Source organism: Suricata suricatta, chromosome 8 (assembly GCF_006229205.1).
Source record: "Suricata suricatta isolate VVHF042 chromosome 8, meerkat_22Aug2017_6uvM2_HiC, whole genome shotgun sequence".
NCBI lineage: Eukaryota > Metazoa > Chordata > Mammalia > Carnivora > Herpestidae > Suricata > Suricata suricatta.
The window spans coordinates 116,467,408-116,482,958 of NC_043707.1; the positions used below are offsets into that span (position 1 = coordinate 116,467,408).

A 15,551-nucleotide genomic window follows, 5' to 3' on the forward strand; every position below is an offset into this window, starting at 1 on the left:
CGTCCTCACCTCCACCCTCACCCTCATTGCTACCCCCAACCCCAGCCGCAACTTGGCCGGATCCGGCCGGCGTGGGGGGCCTAGGAGACCGACATCCCCGCCGGGGGTTGAGGGGCACCCGGACCGTGGCTTCAGTTGCTCCAGCCTCCCAGCCCCCAAGGTGCCAGGCTTTTCCCCGATAAACTTTCCTGGAGCCTTCCTCCCCCCGCCGCCTCCTGATTCCGGTTGGCACACTGGTCCTGGGGGCTGGAGAGGAATGGCGTACCCCCTCTCCGTTTCCGCGTTTGCGGGGTCTGTCCTTCCAGCCTCCGCCCATTTTCTGGTGAATGAAGCCCGCGCCCCGGCCCGAACCGCCTCGAGACTGCGGCCACCACCTCCTCCCCAAGTGTCCCCTCCCCCGGCGCTCGGGGCTAGAAGGGGGAATCAGGTGGGCGCGCGCGCAGGGTCGGGGTCCCGCGCACGGCTTGCTGGAGGACTCAGGTCTAGGGCTGGAGGGTGCTGAGCCACAGGGAGGCGGGGGCGGCGGTTGTGCCCGGGGGCGGGGGAGGGAGTGTCGCCGCCGGGTTCCGCGCCGCCACATTCCCCTCGGTTCCCACTCCGCGCCAAAGTGCCCTTTTCCGCGCCCTACTGCAGCCGAGCGCCGGGGCTGCGGCTGCGGCGGCGCGGGCGGCGGGACCTGCTCCCTGCGACCGAGTCAGGGAGGGGGGCAGACCCAACCGGTGCGGCCAGTCCCGGAACTTCGCGGGTGTCTGGCTGCAGCTTGCGTGTTGGGGAAGACACGCGGACCTTCGGGAGAACCCAGTCTCCAGTGGGGATCACTGGCCCCGACTGGTGCCCTTCCACTTTATTTCCTGCACCCCTCTGACGCTCAGCTCTAGTCACAGCCTAGAAAGTTCCGCGTGCCCGGGTGGGGACGGGTCCAACGGGCGAATGCCTGGGGCCGCATTTTCATTTAGCCCAGACACTCACTGGGGGAGAAAACCCGTAACACCTGCTGCCTAGGCCTGGACTCGGAGCACCTCCGGCCTGGATCCGTGCTGTTTTTTTAAAATTTTATTTTATTTTTTTGCTTTCTTGTTTTAAACCACCGATTGAACCTCTGAAGGCTTGGCCTCCGCCACTCCAGCATCTTCATGCTTCCTTCTTGGAAAGTGTGTCCCTTCCCTGGCGAGCTTTCTGCCCCGTTCTGGGCTCCAGTATCCAGTGAATCCGTCCCTGCAGACCTTCACCGCCTCCTTAGCCGGGAATGTTAGTTAGGGTTGCTGGTCTCGGAAGGCGCCCCAGGCTAGCCTCAGCTTTCCCATCCCGACTTGACAGGACTTTCTGGGTTCTCCTAAGAGTCATAGCTGCCGACACCCAGAGAGGGGCGCCCGCGGTGCGCTCGCCTAGGATCTCCGGCCTCGAGCACACCCACACCCACTGGGAGGCTGCGATGTTCGCAGTGGCCCTGGTGGTCACCCAGACTTGCCACATGGGCGCTGGGGGAACCGCTGCTACGGACTGTCAGGCCTCTCCGACGTTTGTCCAGGTGTGGCCCCAGCTCTGGTTTAGCGCACTTTAATTGCTCCTGATGTGATCGAACTGTTTTTCTGGCTAGATTTGTCCCTGCCCCTAGGGCATGTCATAGCCCTGGGGAAAGAAAAGGGCCGACTCACCGGAGCTTGCACACTGCTGGGCGGTGCTGGAATCCTGCCTTGTAGAGGTCCATTGGCTTCCAGCTCTGTGGTCAGTAGAGCAGTGATGGTGGTGGTGGCGGTGAATGGCTTGGGGGAGGGGGCACTCACTCTCTGGAAGTGAGCTCTGACTTACAGTGCTTCCCGTGCATTTCTTTTTAAACCTTTCCTGCACTTAGATGTGCTTTTTGGCCTTGCAAGCAGCAGCGATTTGGAAATGGACTTGGTGACAGATGATCGCAGAGTTTGGCACTTCAGAGTGGGAAGCACATTTGTTTTGTGTTCTCTTCACTCTGCTGACTTTATAAGATGCTCAGGACTGAGCTGCCTCCCTTCCTTGGCCCAGGGAGGACTGAATAAAATAAATATAAGGATTTGAAAAGGGGAAGCCTCCTCACCCACCTTTCTTTGGACCCTCAACCCCTTCCATGTGGGCCCTGCCTCACACTACTCTCCTGCTCCGGCCTCCATAGAAACCTCTATCAGATACCACATCTCTTAACTGTGGATCAGTCTGTCTCCCTTCCTGTTCCCCCTTGGCCTGTGAACAGCTTAATCTTTAATAGAAAACAAGCTAACAGACTTCTCAGCCCTAGTGCCCTTTTGTCTACCATCCCATCTCTTTGCCTTTATGAGTGTCTTCAAAGGGGTCTTCGATTCACTTTCTTTGCTACCTCTCACTAACTGCGGGCTGCCTTCTGACCCTAGGATTGGAACTCTCTAGGAAACATCACCAATGACCATCCTGATCATCAAATCCATCCTGCTTACTCTGTGTTTATCTTCCTTGACCTCTCAGTGACTTTCAACACTTTGGGGTTACTCCTTTTAAAATTTCTTTTCCTTGGGCTTCTGGGCTACAGTGCTTTGCTGATTTCTCTCTTACCTCTTGGCTGTTTCTCCCCCGTCTCTGGTAGAAGCACTTCTTCCCTTTCTGTAAGCGTTTCCTGCAGTGCTCTGTTCCTTGTGTCTTTCCTCATTTCCTTTTACCATTTTGTGGGTGAGCTCATCCAGGCCCATCCCTTCCACCACCACTCTGAAGCTTCCAGACAGACGTCTCCTGCCAAGACACCTCTGATACATCTATTGACTTTCAGTCCATCGAAACTCTGGGTCTAGACAGCCCATATATCTGGCTGACTCTTGGATAATTTCACCTAGGTGTTCCCCTTCCATGCAAACTCATTACTTCCTTTCCTGAGCCTCCAGTATTCCATGTGTAAGCTGGTGGACCCTGCAACCTACCACTTACCCAGCCCAGAAACCTTAATTTCATCTTCTGGGCCTTCCCTACCAGATGGTCGTCTAGTGCAGACCCTCAATTGCTCTTAACTTGGCTACTTTTCTTTGGATTCAGAGGCTCTGAGCATTGACAAGGCTGTCGTGCCTCCCATATGCTTACTAAGTAATTCAAAATAAAAGCAAAATTGAACTGGAAATATAAGGAATTTTGACAAACTTCTAATTTTTCCCATGCTGACCACTTCATTGTTTATAAAAAAAAATCAAATACCAAATTATTAAAAAAAAATCTCCCTGCTTTGCTTTTTCCCTAAGTGCTTGTTTCCAGAGGTTTCTTGTAGGCGGGAGCACTGACCATACCCAGTGTTTGATTATAGTACTAACTGAAGTGTATTCAAAGTATTTATTCATTTGCCTCCTGTGTTGAACTATGAGCTTCCTGAAGGTAGGGACAGTACTTTATTTCTCTTGTTATCACCATCACTCAGCTCAGGACCTATTATAGAATTAGTGCCTAATAGATGGTTGGTAAATCAGTGGATGGTTTTTAAAATATTTTTTTTTCTTGGACATCTTTTTAAAGTCTGACAAGGCTAAATCAAGAGTTTTAGGGGGCAAGACAACCAGAGATGACAAAGATGCCTGGTCCCCCATTGCGGTCCCCCTAGAATAAAATATCACAGATTGGTCAGATCATTCCTTAGATTTCAGAACTGATGCAACAAGCCTTTAGATATAACTGTCCTCCCCACACCCCCAAGGAAAGGTCTTAAGCCACTCAGTCACCAGAGTATGGATTTGACTTTCTATTTGCAACTGAGCTCTGAGTATGATTTGGAAGAAAGAAACTGAGCATAGCAGATGATGTTGGCCATATCTCTGGCTGGTGAGAACGTGGCTTTGTTGAAGGTGAGCCTGAAATCATGTGCAACAGGACTGGGGAGCCAGATTTGTAGGCCCTTAGATTGCAGGGTTTGGGTTTGTCCAGAGGAGCCCAGCAGGTGGCTGCGGCAGCATCACCTTGTCTCCTGTATATGGCCTGCCTCTGCTCCATCATCGTTTTCAGGCCAGCAGGAGTAAGGTAATCTGATTGCCCAGCAGAGCCATATATTCCTGTGGGAGAACTGGTTGATCTTCAGATCTCTCCAAGGTTCACGTTCCCCACTTGGAAAAGGGGCAAGTCATTCCTGCATCGTGGGAAGGACTAGAAATCCGAGAGGCACCAGATGCAGTGCATTACCTAGCTCATCCAGTGTGCCTGTTGAGTGGAAGCCATGGCTGAAGCCATAACCCTGAGGATACAGGATGCAGCTGAGAAGTCTGTGAGCCCTCACTGTGGCCTGCACCTCACCCCACCGCAGGGGCCCCCTAGGTCCCCAGGGGAGTAACGCTGACAGCTGGTGGTCACTGAGTCCTCATCATGTGCTGGTACCGTCTCAAGTACTTGCTTGTATGAACTCAACCATCACAGCAATGTGATACAGCTGGTAATATTATTATCCTTGTTTTGTATATGAAGAAATAGGTTCAGAGAAGATCTTTAACTTAACCACATAACAAGTCAATGGCCAAGCCAGGGCTTGAAGCCAGTTTGCCCAACCCTGAATCTCTTACATCCACGCTATGGTCCAACTTCTAAGGGGGCCCAGCTAGCACTATGCCCCCTGGGGATCCTTCTGCCCAGGCCACCTGTCTCTGCTCTGCTCTTGCCCCTGGGCTGCCCCCACCCCGAGTTATGCTGTGCTGCCATTGACACTCAAGGCCTGGACCCCAGACTTCCAATGCCTCACATGGCACAGACCATCCATCTCCATCATAGCTCCTGTGACTGCAAAGGCATCACCTTGGTCTACTAGTCCCAAACACCCATCTCAACTGAACGCTCCCATGAGCTCTCACAGTCCCCAAGCTCCCCTGTTGTAAAGCCCATCAAGACATTTGGAATGTCTTGTTTAGTAGGGTGATCTCTATTTGTATTCCCTGAAGGTGTTTGAACCCAGGCAGGGCAGTGCAGACCAGACCAGACCACACAGACTCAATAAACACCTGTTGAGAGGATCAGAGGCAGGTTCTCTGGAACTCAAAGCTTCCTGACCCTCCCATTGCCTTCTTGGACACTTCCAAGGCGAGGGATTTTGGGGAGTGGGAAGGGGTGAAGGGGCGTCCCCAAGTGGGAAGCAGCTGAGGCCGTCTGTGTCTTACTGGTAGTAGCTGCACTTCACTAAGTCTGGGTAAATGGTCTTAGACATTACTATTCAATTCAGATAACAATCCAGGCACTTTATCAGATTTGAAGAGACAAGGGATCACGCATAAAACAGTTTGGCCAAGGTTATAGAGCCAATAGGTAAAGGCTGCAGGATCAACCCTTAGGCCTACCTGACTCCAGGGGCCATTCTCTTAATTCCTGGAAAGCATTGTCACAGTTCCAGACGCATCGTTAGTATTCAGTACACATTAGATGCTGCCACTGCCACCACTACTGGTGCCGCGGCCACTACTGTCTACTGGCTTTGTGCACCAGCCTCTTAGAACTTCGAGGAAGAGGGTTCTAACACGGTGCCCCTTGGAGGTGCTGCAGTGTGCATCTGCAGGAGTCTTCCCTTCCTGTTCCTCCTGCTGAAGGTACACCTGGAAGAACCTGGTCCACTCACCCAACCCATCAACCCCTGTCACTCCTCTTCCTGGAGGGGTAATGGGGGAGGATCCTGTAGCTCCCCCTAGAGGTTGGACAATGTTTCTGATACTGTCCTGGGGCTTTGCTTCTTGAGACGCATATGGCCTCCAAACCTCTACTCTATGTCTTAGGGTGTACTGTCTTTCACCAGTCCAAGGCTTTCCCTTGGACCCACAGAAAGCAAAGGGTGGCCTATGCAATGTGAGGTTTTCTTGACCTGAAAATGGTGGTGTGGTTCTTAGAGTTCTTTCTTGGCTCTTGTAAGTTAAGAGAGACAAAGGAGACTCATATTTATTTTCTTTCTGGACTCCTTTTTTTTAAAAGTTTATTTATTTCAAGAGAGAATTTTTGCATGCCTATGGGGGAGGGCAGATAGGGAGGGAAAGAGAAAGAATTCCAAGTAGTCTCTGCACCCAATGTGGGGCCCGAGTTCATGAACCATGAGATCATGACCTGAGCTGAAGTCAGATGCTTAACCAACTAAGCCACCCAGGTGCCCAATTTTCTTTCTGGACTGTTGAGAGCTCAGTTCCCTGGACTATCTTTCCATACCTTTCCTTTAAAGATGAGATTCTATATCTTGTTTTCTTCTCTCCCACTGGGATACCCACCCAATTGTTGGATGTTTGGGGGAGGGTTACGACCTTTGGCTTTCTCACGTAGCTTCCTATAACACAAAGAATGGTCATGCCTCTGTATACAATTACAAATGAGAGCTTTGGCAAAGCAGTGGATGGGAGGGGAGGGAATGTAATGGAATACCATGTTTTGGAATTGGAGAAATAAGATAATTTGAGATGGACTGAGATCACGTAGGAAGGAATGAGTAGGTAGGATCAAGAATGCTGGGGGGTGTTGGGATGGGGTAGACAGGATGTACTGGGGTGGATTGATATGGATGGTGGAATGGAAGGGAATAATAGGGTTGAGTGAAATGCAATGGTTTGGGGTAGGATTGAGGGTTAGATATAGAGTGTTCAGGTGATTGACTAGTAGGATGTGATATGTAGGGTTGGAATGGGTTAGAAAGAATTGATGTGGAATGGGATAAAATGGGATGGGTGCAATTTGGGTGGGGTGGAATGGGACCATTGGGATATGGTAAAGTGGAGGAGTGTGTGTCCTGTTGGAATGGAGTGGGACAGGGGTGAGTCGGGAGGTATTGGGACAGCTTGAGTTAGGTGACTGGGATGGGCTACTGGAAGACGTGGGGTGGGCACTACAGGGAAATGGAAATGAGGGAGGGCACCAGAAACAACCTGCTTTACATTATTGTAGCATCTTCTTCTTCATCCCCAGAGGTCCTCGGGTTTTTATTTACCTGAATTGTGAGATCCTCAGCAGGTAGAAAGTCCCCATCAGCCCTTGCGTCCACTCTGGCATGGATCCTAAAATGCTGGAGGTGCCAATCTCCTGCTATTAAAGCTCACTCTTCAGGGAGAAATTGGAGTCCTCTGTGGCCACCACCATAAACCCTATCAGAGAAATATGCCAGGCCCATGCCAGGAGCCCCTGTGCAGCCCAGCACCAAAGAAGGCACCATGTCCTCCCTAAAGCTAGGGAGTGGGGTGACTATACCCACAAAAAGCAATATCCTCCATGGTATAGGGGTTCACCTCAGTAGCATTCCTTTTTTGGGGGAGCCTCCCCATTGGAAACTGCCTTTTACTTTCTACCTATTTGTATACTCTGGTTTCTCTTCAGATCGTATAAATCTTTCGCCTTTTACTTTCTACCTATTTGTTTCTGTACAATGTCAGAACATTTTAAACAGAATTGATTTCTCAGAGGATGTCCATCCTGTCCTTGAAAATCATCATTATAAGGAACTTTTATGATGCTAGAAATAATGTATATATAGTTACATTACTGACACCACCAAGATAACTCTTAGAAATTTATTTGAAAATCTCCCATGTGATCTAGAGCAGAAAATAAGGGCTCTTACTGCGGCACAAATAGCCTTCCTCCCTGGCAATGTCTAATTTATACTCAATTAAGTGCAATTATCATCCAGAAACCTCAAAAAATTATGTGGCCATCTTCTGGGTTTTCAAATCAGAAGTAGACTAAGTTCTATTATTAAGTAGGTACATCTATTTATTGAATGGACGAGAGCAAGTGTGACGGTCTTAAGTTTGAAGGGAGAAAGCAGAGAGTTTGAAATTTAGATCTTTTGAGATGCAAGTCTGTGTTGGAGAATGCACGGGCGTCTTGCGTGACTTCTAGGATGAGCAGGCGTGGTAGGGCCGACTCAGCCCTGGGAGGTTTGCCTGCTCGTTGCCTGACCCTCCGCTCTCAGCCCGGTCTCGCCTACCGCTTACTGACCTTCACTGCTTCCTCCCTCTCTGTTTCCTGGGTGGGGGCTGAGTATGGAGAGAGGCGGAGAGATTGAGTGAGACTTGGTGAGGCTGTGTGGGCTTCTGGCACGTTCCTTGGCAATAAGAGGAGGTGAGAGTGTAATGATTCATTTTCAATCCACGTTAAAAAGTTCCTAGCATGAAAACAGCCACCTCCGGGATGGCATCCTCTCCTCTGAGGGACCTGTGTGGCCTTGCCCTCCTGGCCTTCGTCATTTGTGTAACCTGGGAAGGTCTGACCCACAGTGGATCCACCACTGGGAGGGAGATATTGTTATGTATTTGATATATGTCTAGAAATTTGGCTTGAGGGTCAGGAAACTAGTATTCCAGCCTTGGTTGTGCCTCTATAACTTACGCGACCTTGATTTCGTCTTTACGAGCCTCTATTTCCTTGCCTGTAAAATGGGGATAGTATTACTCACTGTGTCTCTGTAATGCTGAACTTGGAAGCTCTTTAATGAACAAAACAAATAGGACCCAGAGATATTAGAATGGGTCATGAGTCTAAGCCCCATCCAGCGGGAGGTCCTGCCCAGTGGCCAGGCTGGCTGGCTTGGCTTCCCAGGGGTGCAGAACTTCAGGGAACAAGGGTGGTGAATGGAGAAGGGTGGACTCGCTGAGCTTCCTGGCTCTGATCCATTCTTACTCTCCGATGGACCGTGTGGCTGCTGAGGAAAACTCAGAAGGGAGGGGACAAGCAGCTGCCACCCCCAGCCCATCAGACACACGGTGCAGCCTTCTCCCTACCACCCACCAGCCCTGGGGCAGCATCGCTGTGCCTTCATTCTGGGAGAGGTTGATACCCAGGCTTCTTCACTAACACATCCATCCAGAGGACATGCTCCTCACTGAGGCCTTTTAACTGCAGCAAGATGAAAATTCCTAATGTTCCAGGACCACTGGGGCTCACATCTCCTATGACATTTTGTCCCAAGAAACATGGAAAGAGGAAAATGTTATGGAGGTAGTTTTCCTGAGTCACATGGAAGACACAGGTGCTTTTTGTGTTGTGCCTTTTTGTTTGTTTGTTTGTTTTGAGGTCAGGTGCATGACATTGAATTCATCCCACCTTTGGACCGTGACACTTTATGATCACCTGTCTATGCAAGGCTCCTCTCTTGTTTTATTTAAAATATTGTCCTCCCTTTATTCACAATCCCAAGGCATTGCTGTCTTCCTTCATCTGTACCCCCCTGACAGATTTGACAGATGCATGGATCCTTGTAATATATGTTAGTGTGTTATATGTATTTTTAATTTACATAGATGATCTGGAACTATACATTTCTTTCAATTTCCTACTTTACTGAACACTATATTTTAAAGATCTAGCCTTAGGGCACCTGAATGGCTTAGTCAGTTGAGTGTCTGACTCTTGGTATTGGTTCAGGTCATGATTCCAGAGTCATGGGATCAAGCCCCACATCAGGCTCTGCACTAAGCATGAAGCCCGTTTAGGATTCTTTCTCTTTCTCCCTCTACCCCTCTCCCTAATTTGTGTGCTCTCTCTTTCTCTCTCTCTCTCTCTCTCTCAAATAAATGAATAAATAAAAGATCTAGCCCTGCTCCTGTGTTTGTCTGATTTGTGTTTCTAACTGCTTTGTTGCTTTCTGAGCTGTGTCTCGATCTCATTTTGTATATCCATCCCCCTGGGAGGGACCTTGGCTTGGCTGTAACTCCTGGCCACACATGAAACTCTGAAGAACATCCTTATTCATGCTCTCTTGGGACCCTGTGTGAGAATAAATCTGGGCTATATAAATGGGCATTTGGGATCCTTGAGTTAATATGTTAATTTTCTATGCTGTACTATAATGTTTTCCAGAAAGGCTGAACCGGGGCCCATGTCCACCCAGAGTGGACAACAATTTCTGTCTCCCCATGTCACCACCAATACCTCCTCTTGTCTACCTTTCTAATGTGTGGCATTCTGGTGGATTTAAAGTGCCATCTCATCGTTTTAATTTTCATTTCTCTCATTACTAGTAAGTTTGACTATCTCTTTGTCAAGTGGTTGGAACTTCTTTCTTTGCAAATTGTCTGTTCATAGTCTTTGCCTGCTTTTGCATTGGCTTCCTATCTTAATTTAGAAAAATCTTTGGTTGATTTGTAGAAGTTCTTTCTATATTCCAGATATTACCCTTGGTAAGTTTCAGAGGTTACAAATCATTTCTCCCAATCTTTCATCTGTCTGTTTAGCATTTTTCTTTGGACAGGGATGCTTCATTTTGATGTGGTCAGATGTATCAGTGTTTTGTGAAAGGCAGAAGTTGAGACACTGAGTCTACCCTCTTGTAGGACTGGCTCTCTGTTTGGAAGGTTTTGAGGATTTCCAGAACCTTCCTATCCATACTAGACTCCCAATTCCAATGAAAGGGTCTCTCTTACTGGCTCAAGGCCATGTTTTCTGAAAGTGCCAGCTGAAGGAGAAATTAGCTACCTAATGGGGACCACACTTAGGGAATGTGAGGGATTACTTAGTCTTTCACAAGGCATTTACTGAGGGGCTGTGCTGTGCCCGACTCTCAGATGCCCTGGGGACATAGACAAGTTTTCTAGCTGCATTATTCACAGTTGCCCCGAGGTGGAAGCCACCCAAGCGTTCTTCAGCGGATGAGTGGCTCAACCACGTGTGGTGTATACACGGGCACAGGGGACCATTACACAACCTTAAAAAAGGAGGAAATTCTGAAGCATGCTACCCTGTGGATGGCCCTTGAAGGCATTATGCTAAGTGAAATAAGGCAGTCACAAAAGGACCAATGACATGATTCCACTTAGATGAGGTACCTGGAGTAGTCAAATCCGTAGAGACAGAAAAGTAGAATGGGGGTTGAGACAGGTGGGAACAGGAGAGGGGGGAGGGGAAGGAGAGAGGGAGAGGGGAGCTGGCATGTAGTGGGTGTGGAGTTTTAGTTTTGCAAGATGAGAAGCATTTTGGAGTGGTGATGGTTGGATGACAGTGTGAATGTGCTTAACCAACTGAATCGTACTCCTAAAAACGGTTGATGTGATAGCTTTTACATTACATATGTGTTGTCACAATTAGAAAAAAAAGAGGGGTAACTGACTGCCAGATTTGAGGGGACAAGGAAGGCTCCTAGAACAGTGTTCTAGCAATGGGGAGTCTGGAGCTTTCCGGCCCTGGTGTGACCTGGTTAGTTGGCTGGGTGGGCGGGAGCAGGCCTCTAAAGGAAGGAGGTGTTGGGGAGAGGGGGCAGGGAGGGGGTGGGAGAATCCTCTTCCTTCTGCATTCCCCCACCCCATCCCTGCATTCCCAGAGGGAGTAAACATGTGACAGCACTGTCAGGTGTCCAGGAACCTTGCTCCATAAATCACAGCACTGTTAATCCCGCCACAGTGAGAACATCACCAAACTTTCTTCCAGAAGGAATAAAAGTAGGAGAGCGCCTTACTTGGGGCTGACCCAGCAGACCATCTGGCGAGGAGACCCGTGAAGCCCCTCCGTGTCCAGTCACACGTGCCCCTCGCCATTTCCATCATTCCACCTGCTCGTCTCTCTCTTTTCTTCCTCTTCCTCCACCCATCTCCATCCCCCATTAATTTCCCCCTCCCTCCATTTCCCCAGTCCTGTGACCTCCCTGGTACTGTTGTCATCCTCTCCTCACCCCTGGCCTCACCTCCAGTTGGTCCCTCCTCCTGACCTTTGACCTTGTTGTCTCCACCTGACCCCCACCCCCACCTGACCTGGGACCCTCCCTGTCCTTGGCCTTCCCTTTAGCCAGACTCCAGCCCAGGAGCTCTGTCAACAAGGAGGATTTTTAAGGCCCTTGGCCACTTCCATCTGCTTAGGACCAGTGGGCTGCTTGCTGTGGCCCTGGGCTGGGGGTCATGCCTACAAATATCATTCCAAAGCCAGTACCTTTCCCTAAGTACAGTCATAAGCTCCCAGAGGCCCAGGGCAATCCAAGCGAACAGAGGAGGGGAGGAGGTGGCAGGCCAGGCCTCCCCCAGAGAGCAAGCAGGCTCCCCAGAGTGAGCTTTGGTCCCTCCGTTGCTGAGGATGAGAGGGAGGTAGTCCTAGGCATGGAGTGGCTTGGACAAAGGGCTGCAAACTGCAGGCAGCTTCTGGAGCATGTGGTTGGCCTTCCCCTCCAGTGTCTCTGTCCTGGAGGCTGGAAGCTGTCCTTTAGGGAACTCTCAGGCCCCTGGCCGCAAGCTGCCCTTTCCTCTCCTTAAACCCTTGCTCCCAAGAAGTCAGTCATTTTGTGGTTGAAGAAACTGAGATCGAAGGAGGTCAAGTGACTGGCTCCACATCTCACCGCTGGGCAGGGAGAGGCCAGATTTGAAGCTGGTCTGATTCAGGCCCCCCAGGCACAACCATCACTGTGGCAGAGTTTCCATTGACAGATGTAGAGTCCTAGCCCCTCCCTCTAGTCTTCTGAATCGGAGGATCTGGGAGCCGGGTGTGCAGTCTGCATCCCTAACGAGTCCCTCTTTTATGACTCTTATGCACATGGGGTCTGTCTGGGAACCTCTCAGGCGCACAGCTCTCCTGGTCCAAGGATGGAGCTCAAAGGACATAGGCCTTCAAGCACCCACTCCTGCTCACCTAGCTATGACCCTGGTCTTGACAGTCCCCAGGACCCTGCAGGGGAAGTGAGCCCTGCCCCCCTTCCCCCAGCCTTGCCCTGGTGGCGGCTGCAGCCCACCAGAGCAGACCAGATTTGTGCTGGCAGGCTCGGTGGTTTCCGGGAGAAGAAACCTCCAAGCCCTGCAAGCAGGCATTTATGTCCCCAAACCACTTAACCCACCGAACAAAAGGCCTGTTGGTGAGGGCTGGCCCGCCAGCTCGGAGCTCCTGAGTCCCCGAGCCCTTCTGCCAGCCCCCGATTTGTTAGGTGAGAAATCAGGACACTCAGGGGAGCCTTATCCCCAACTTCCTCAGTGTACTAATTCCCTTTATTCCAGACTTAATGCTCACTGAAGAGCAGACACAAAGCACCGAAATGCCATTTTTCTTCAGGCGGGTGGCGAGAGGCAGCTGGCATTTAAAGACAGAGGCGCTGTCAGGGTAAGGCAGGGTCAGTCAGGCCGGGTCAGTGTGGGATGAGGCTGGGGTCAGGGCAGGGTGAGGCTGGGGTCAGGCCTTGGTCAAGGAATTCAGGTTCCAGCTTTCTTACCTTCCTGGCTGGAGCAGGACGGGGCCCCGAGGGAGGACCCCTGGCCCAGCAGAGAGTCTGGCTTCCCTGTGCAAAGCCAGGGACTCCACAGGGAAATCGAGGCAGAGGGCCAGCAGTGCAAATAAGGAAGCTAAGGAAGGAAGTTCAAAGACCTCGGGAGGCCCAGAGATAGGCATTCATTTGTGGGGTAGAGGCTATTAAATGAGTGCCCTGGGAGAAAAATATTCATGATCAGATGAGTTTGGGAAACGGTAGGCCTTGGTGTCTAACGTGTGGTCCAAAGCCTTGCCATGAAACTTCTTAGAAATTCACCACCCACCCACTAAAGCGGATTCGCATTTTAACGAGATCCCAGGTGATTCCTGTGCCCCAGAGTCTGAGAAGTACTAGGGGGACTCGCTTCTCAGCACAGACTTCGGAGTTAAGTCCAACACAGCACAGATCCTGGCCCTCGTTCCTTCTGGGCCTCAGTTGTTTCATTAGTAAGATCAGGTAGAAAGCCTGATCTCGCAGTTTCGCCTGTACAGGTCTGTGTTTGGGAGGGGCCCAGCTCTGAGCACACAGCCCTCCTGCCCCCTTGTCCACGTAAGTCCACGCCTCTCTGACAGGGTTTGGGTTCTTTTCTTCACCCCGACGTGCCCTCGGCACCTGGGACGGTGCCTGGAGCACGGTAGATGGTCAGTCTGTGTTTGATGAGTGAATGAAAGCATATTCAGTGGTCGCCAGGGAAAGCTGAACACCCTGGAAGCTGTTTTCTGAGCAGCAGAGACACAGTGAAGTTTTCCTTTCTGTTTTCTGTTGCTGCACCAGATTATGGTAGATTTCCCCAAGGTTGCTGAGAGGCTAGGGCAAGGGGGTGGTGGAAATTTTTGATACAGAGTAATGAGATAGCTGAAGCGTGCCAGCCTGTGTTACAGGAAGATTCTGTTGTTGTCGTTAGAATTAAATTATTTTGAGGAGTGTTAGTCATTAACATTTTAGTAAAAACAAGTAGATCAGTCTGGAGAGGTTAGGGTCAGGGAGGGTGGTAAAGGACCCACCGTGTACCGAAACCATTCAATGTCCCCAGGCCTTAGACTTTGAACCTAAAAGTTAGTCTGGCCTAACCTTACTCCTCTTCTTCCTCTTGATCCACCCCTTGTTGGTTTTTTCCACTTAGTACCATCCCTGGGGTGCCCTGCACCTGGCCCTGTGCCCCTCTGAGCCACAGGCTCTGTCTGGGGACCATTTTCACTGCTGGGGCAGTCTCGCCCATTGGCTGTCCTGAACAACCTTGTTTCTTCCCACACAGAAAAACTGACCCTGAAAGGAAACAAATGTATGAGCCTTGCTGCTGAATTGGGGCAGGAAAGTGCTACCCAAGAAGAGCATGGCTGTAATTGGCATCCCTCCACCCATGAGCCCATAAACACACTTTGTTTTCATCTTAACAGCACACTAAACAATGCCCCTTCCTTGACTCTGCACCCCCTTTGGCTGTCACCCTGTCTCCCTCTGTTCCTAGCCAGGCTTCCCAGGAGGGTGTCTGCCAGTTCATTTCTCAGTGCCTGTCACCTGCCTCCCACCCTCCCCACTCCAGGGGAAGTGCTGCAGCCCAGGGCACCGCATGACTCCCTACTTCCCAAATCTAAGTGTCTCTCTCGGCCTCTAGACCTTTCTCTGTCTGGCACAGCCTGCTCTTGACCTTCTGTCTGTCCCTTCCTCTTCTCAGGAACGGATACTACTCATCACTCCTTCCCCACTTAAAGTTGCTTTCATATCAGTGTCTCTGGGTGTTTGCCCTTAGCCCTCCTCTCTGTTGATTCTAGATTTTCTTCCTTCCTGGGGCTTAACACCACTTTGCAAATGCTGATGATCCCTGCGTCCCACATTGAGGCATCCAGAACTCCGGATCCAAAGCCATGCACATGGCCCAGGCCTCCCGCCCCCAGAATGCCACAAACCGAACTCTCCCTTTCTTTTGTTGCCAGTAGGACCCCACCCTCAGTCATGTCACCGTCCCGTGCTCTTTAGTGTCCCACTGTGTCCATCAGATAGCATTTATTAAGAAAGGATGGATTCTTCCCCCATTTTTATTCTTAAAAGACAAACATAACTGCCAGTTGTTTTCTGGTCCATTGGCAGGGATCAGCTCTTTCCCCAATCCCCCACCATCTCCAAGAGCTTACAGGGAGACTCTGCTGGGGCCCGGAAAGGTCTCCCGAATCCCTGGCCTCCTTCAGATCTGCCCCCAGACTGAGGATGGCAAAGCCACATCCACAGCTAGGAGCAGACATGCAGCCCTCTCCACCTCCCAGCTCTCCCGTTCCAGAGCCCCATCACATGTTGCTGAGGCCATGAGACGTCCATTTGCCTCATGGGTGGTTCTGATCTTTGGCTTTGCGAAAAGCCATCTTTGGAATTCATTCTCGTTCCCTCTACCTGAGGCTGAGACTCATTCCCCCCGATTCAT

General features: G+C 50.5%; 1 protein-coding gene across 1 annotated transcript in view; it reads left to right on the top strand.

The window, feature by feature from the left end:
• CSMD2 (CUB and Sushi multiple domains 2) overlaps positions 1-15,551 on the top strand; it is a 590,124-nt gene that overhangs the window by 211 nt on the left and 574,362 nt on the right. The window contains exons 2-3 of the mRNA XM_029945853.1: positions 364-427; positions 634-766. Coding sequence (XP_029801713.1) covers positions 364-427; positions 634-766 — 197 coding nt within the window. The remainder of the gene's footprint in view (positions 1-363; positions 428-633; positions 767-15,551) is intronic.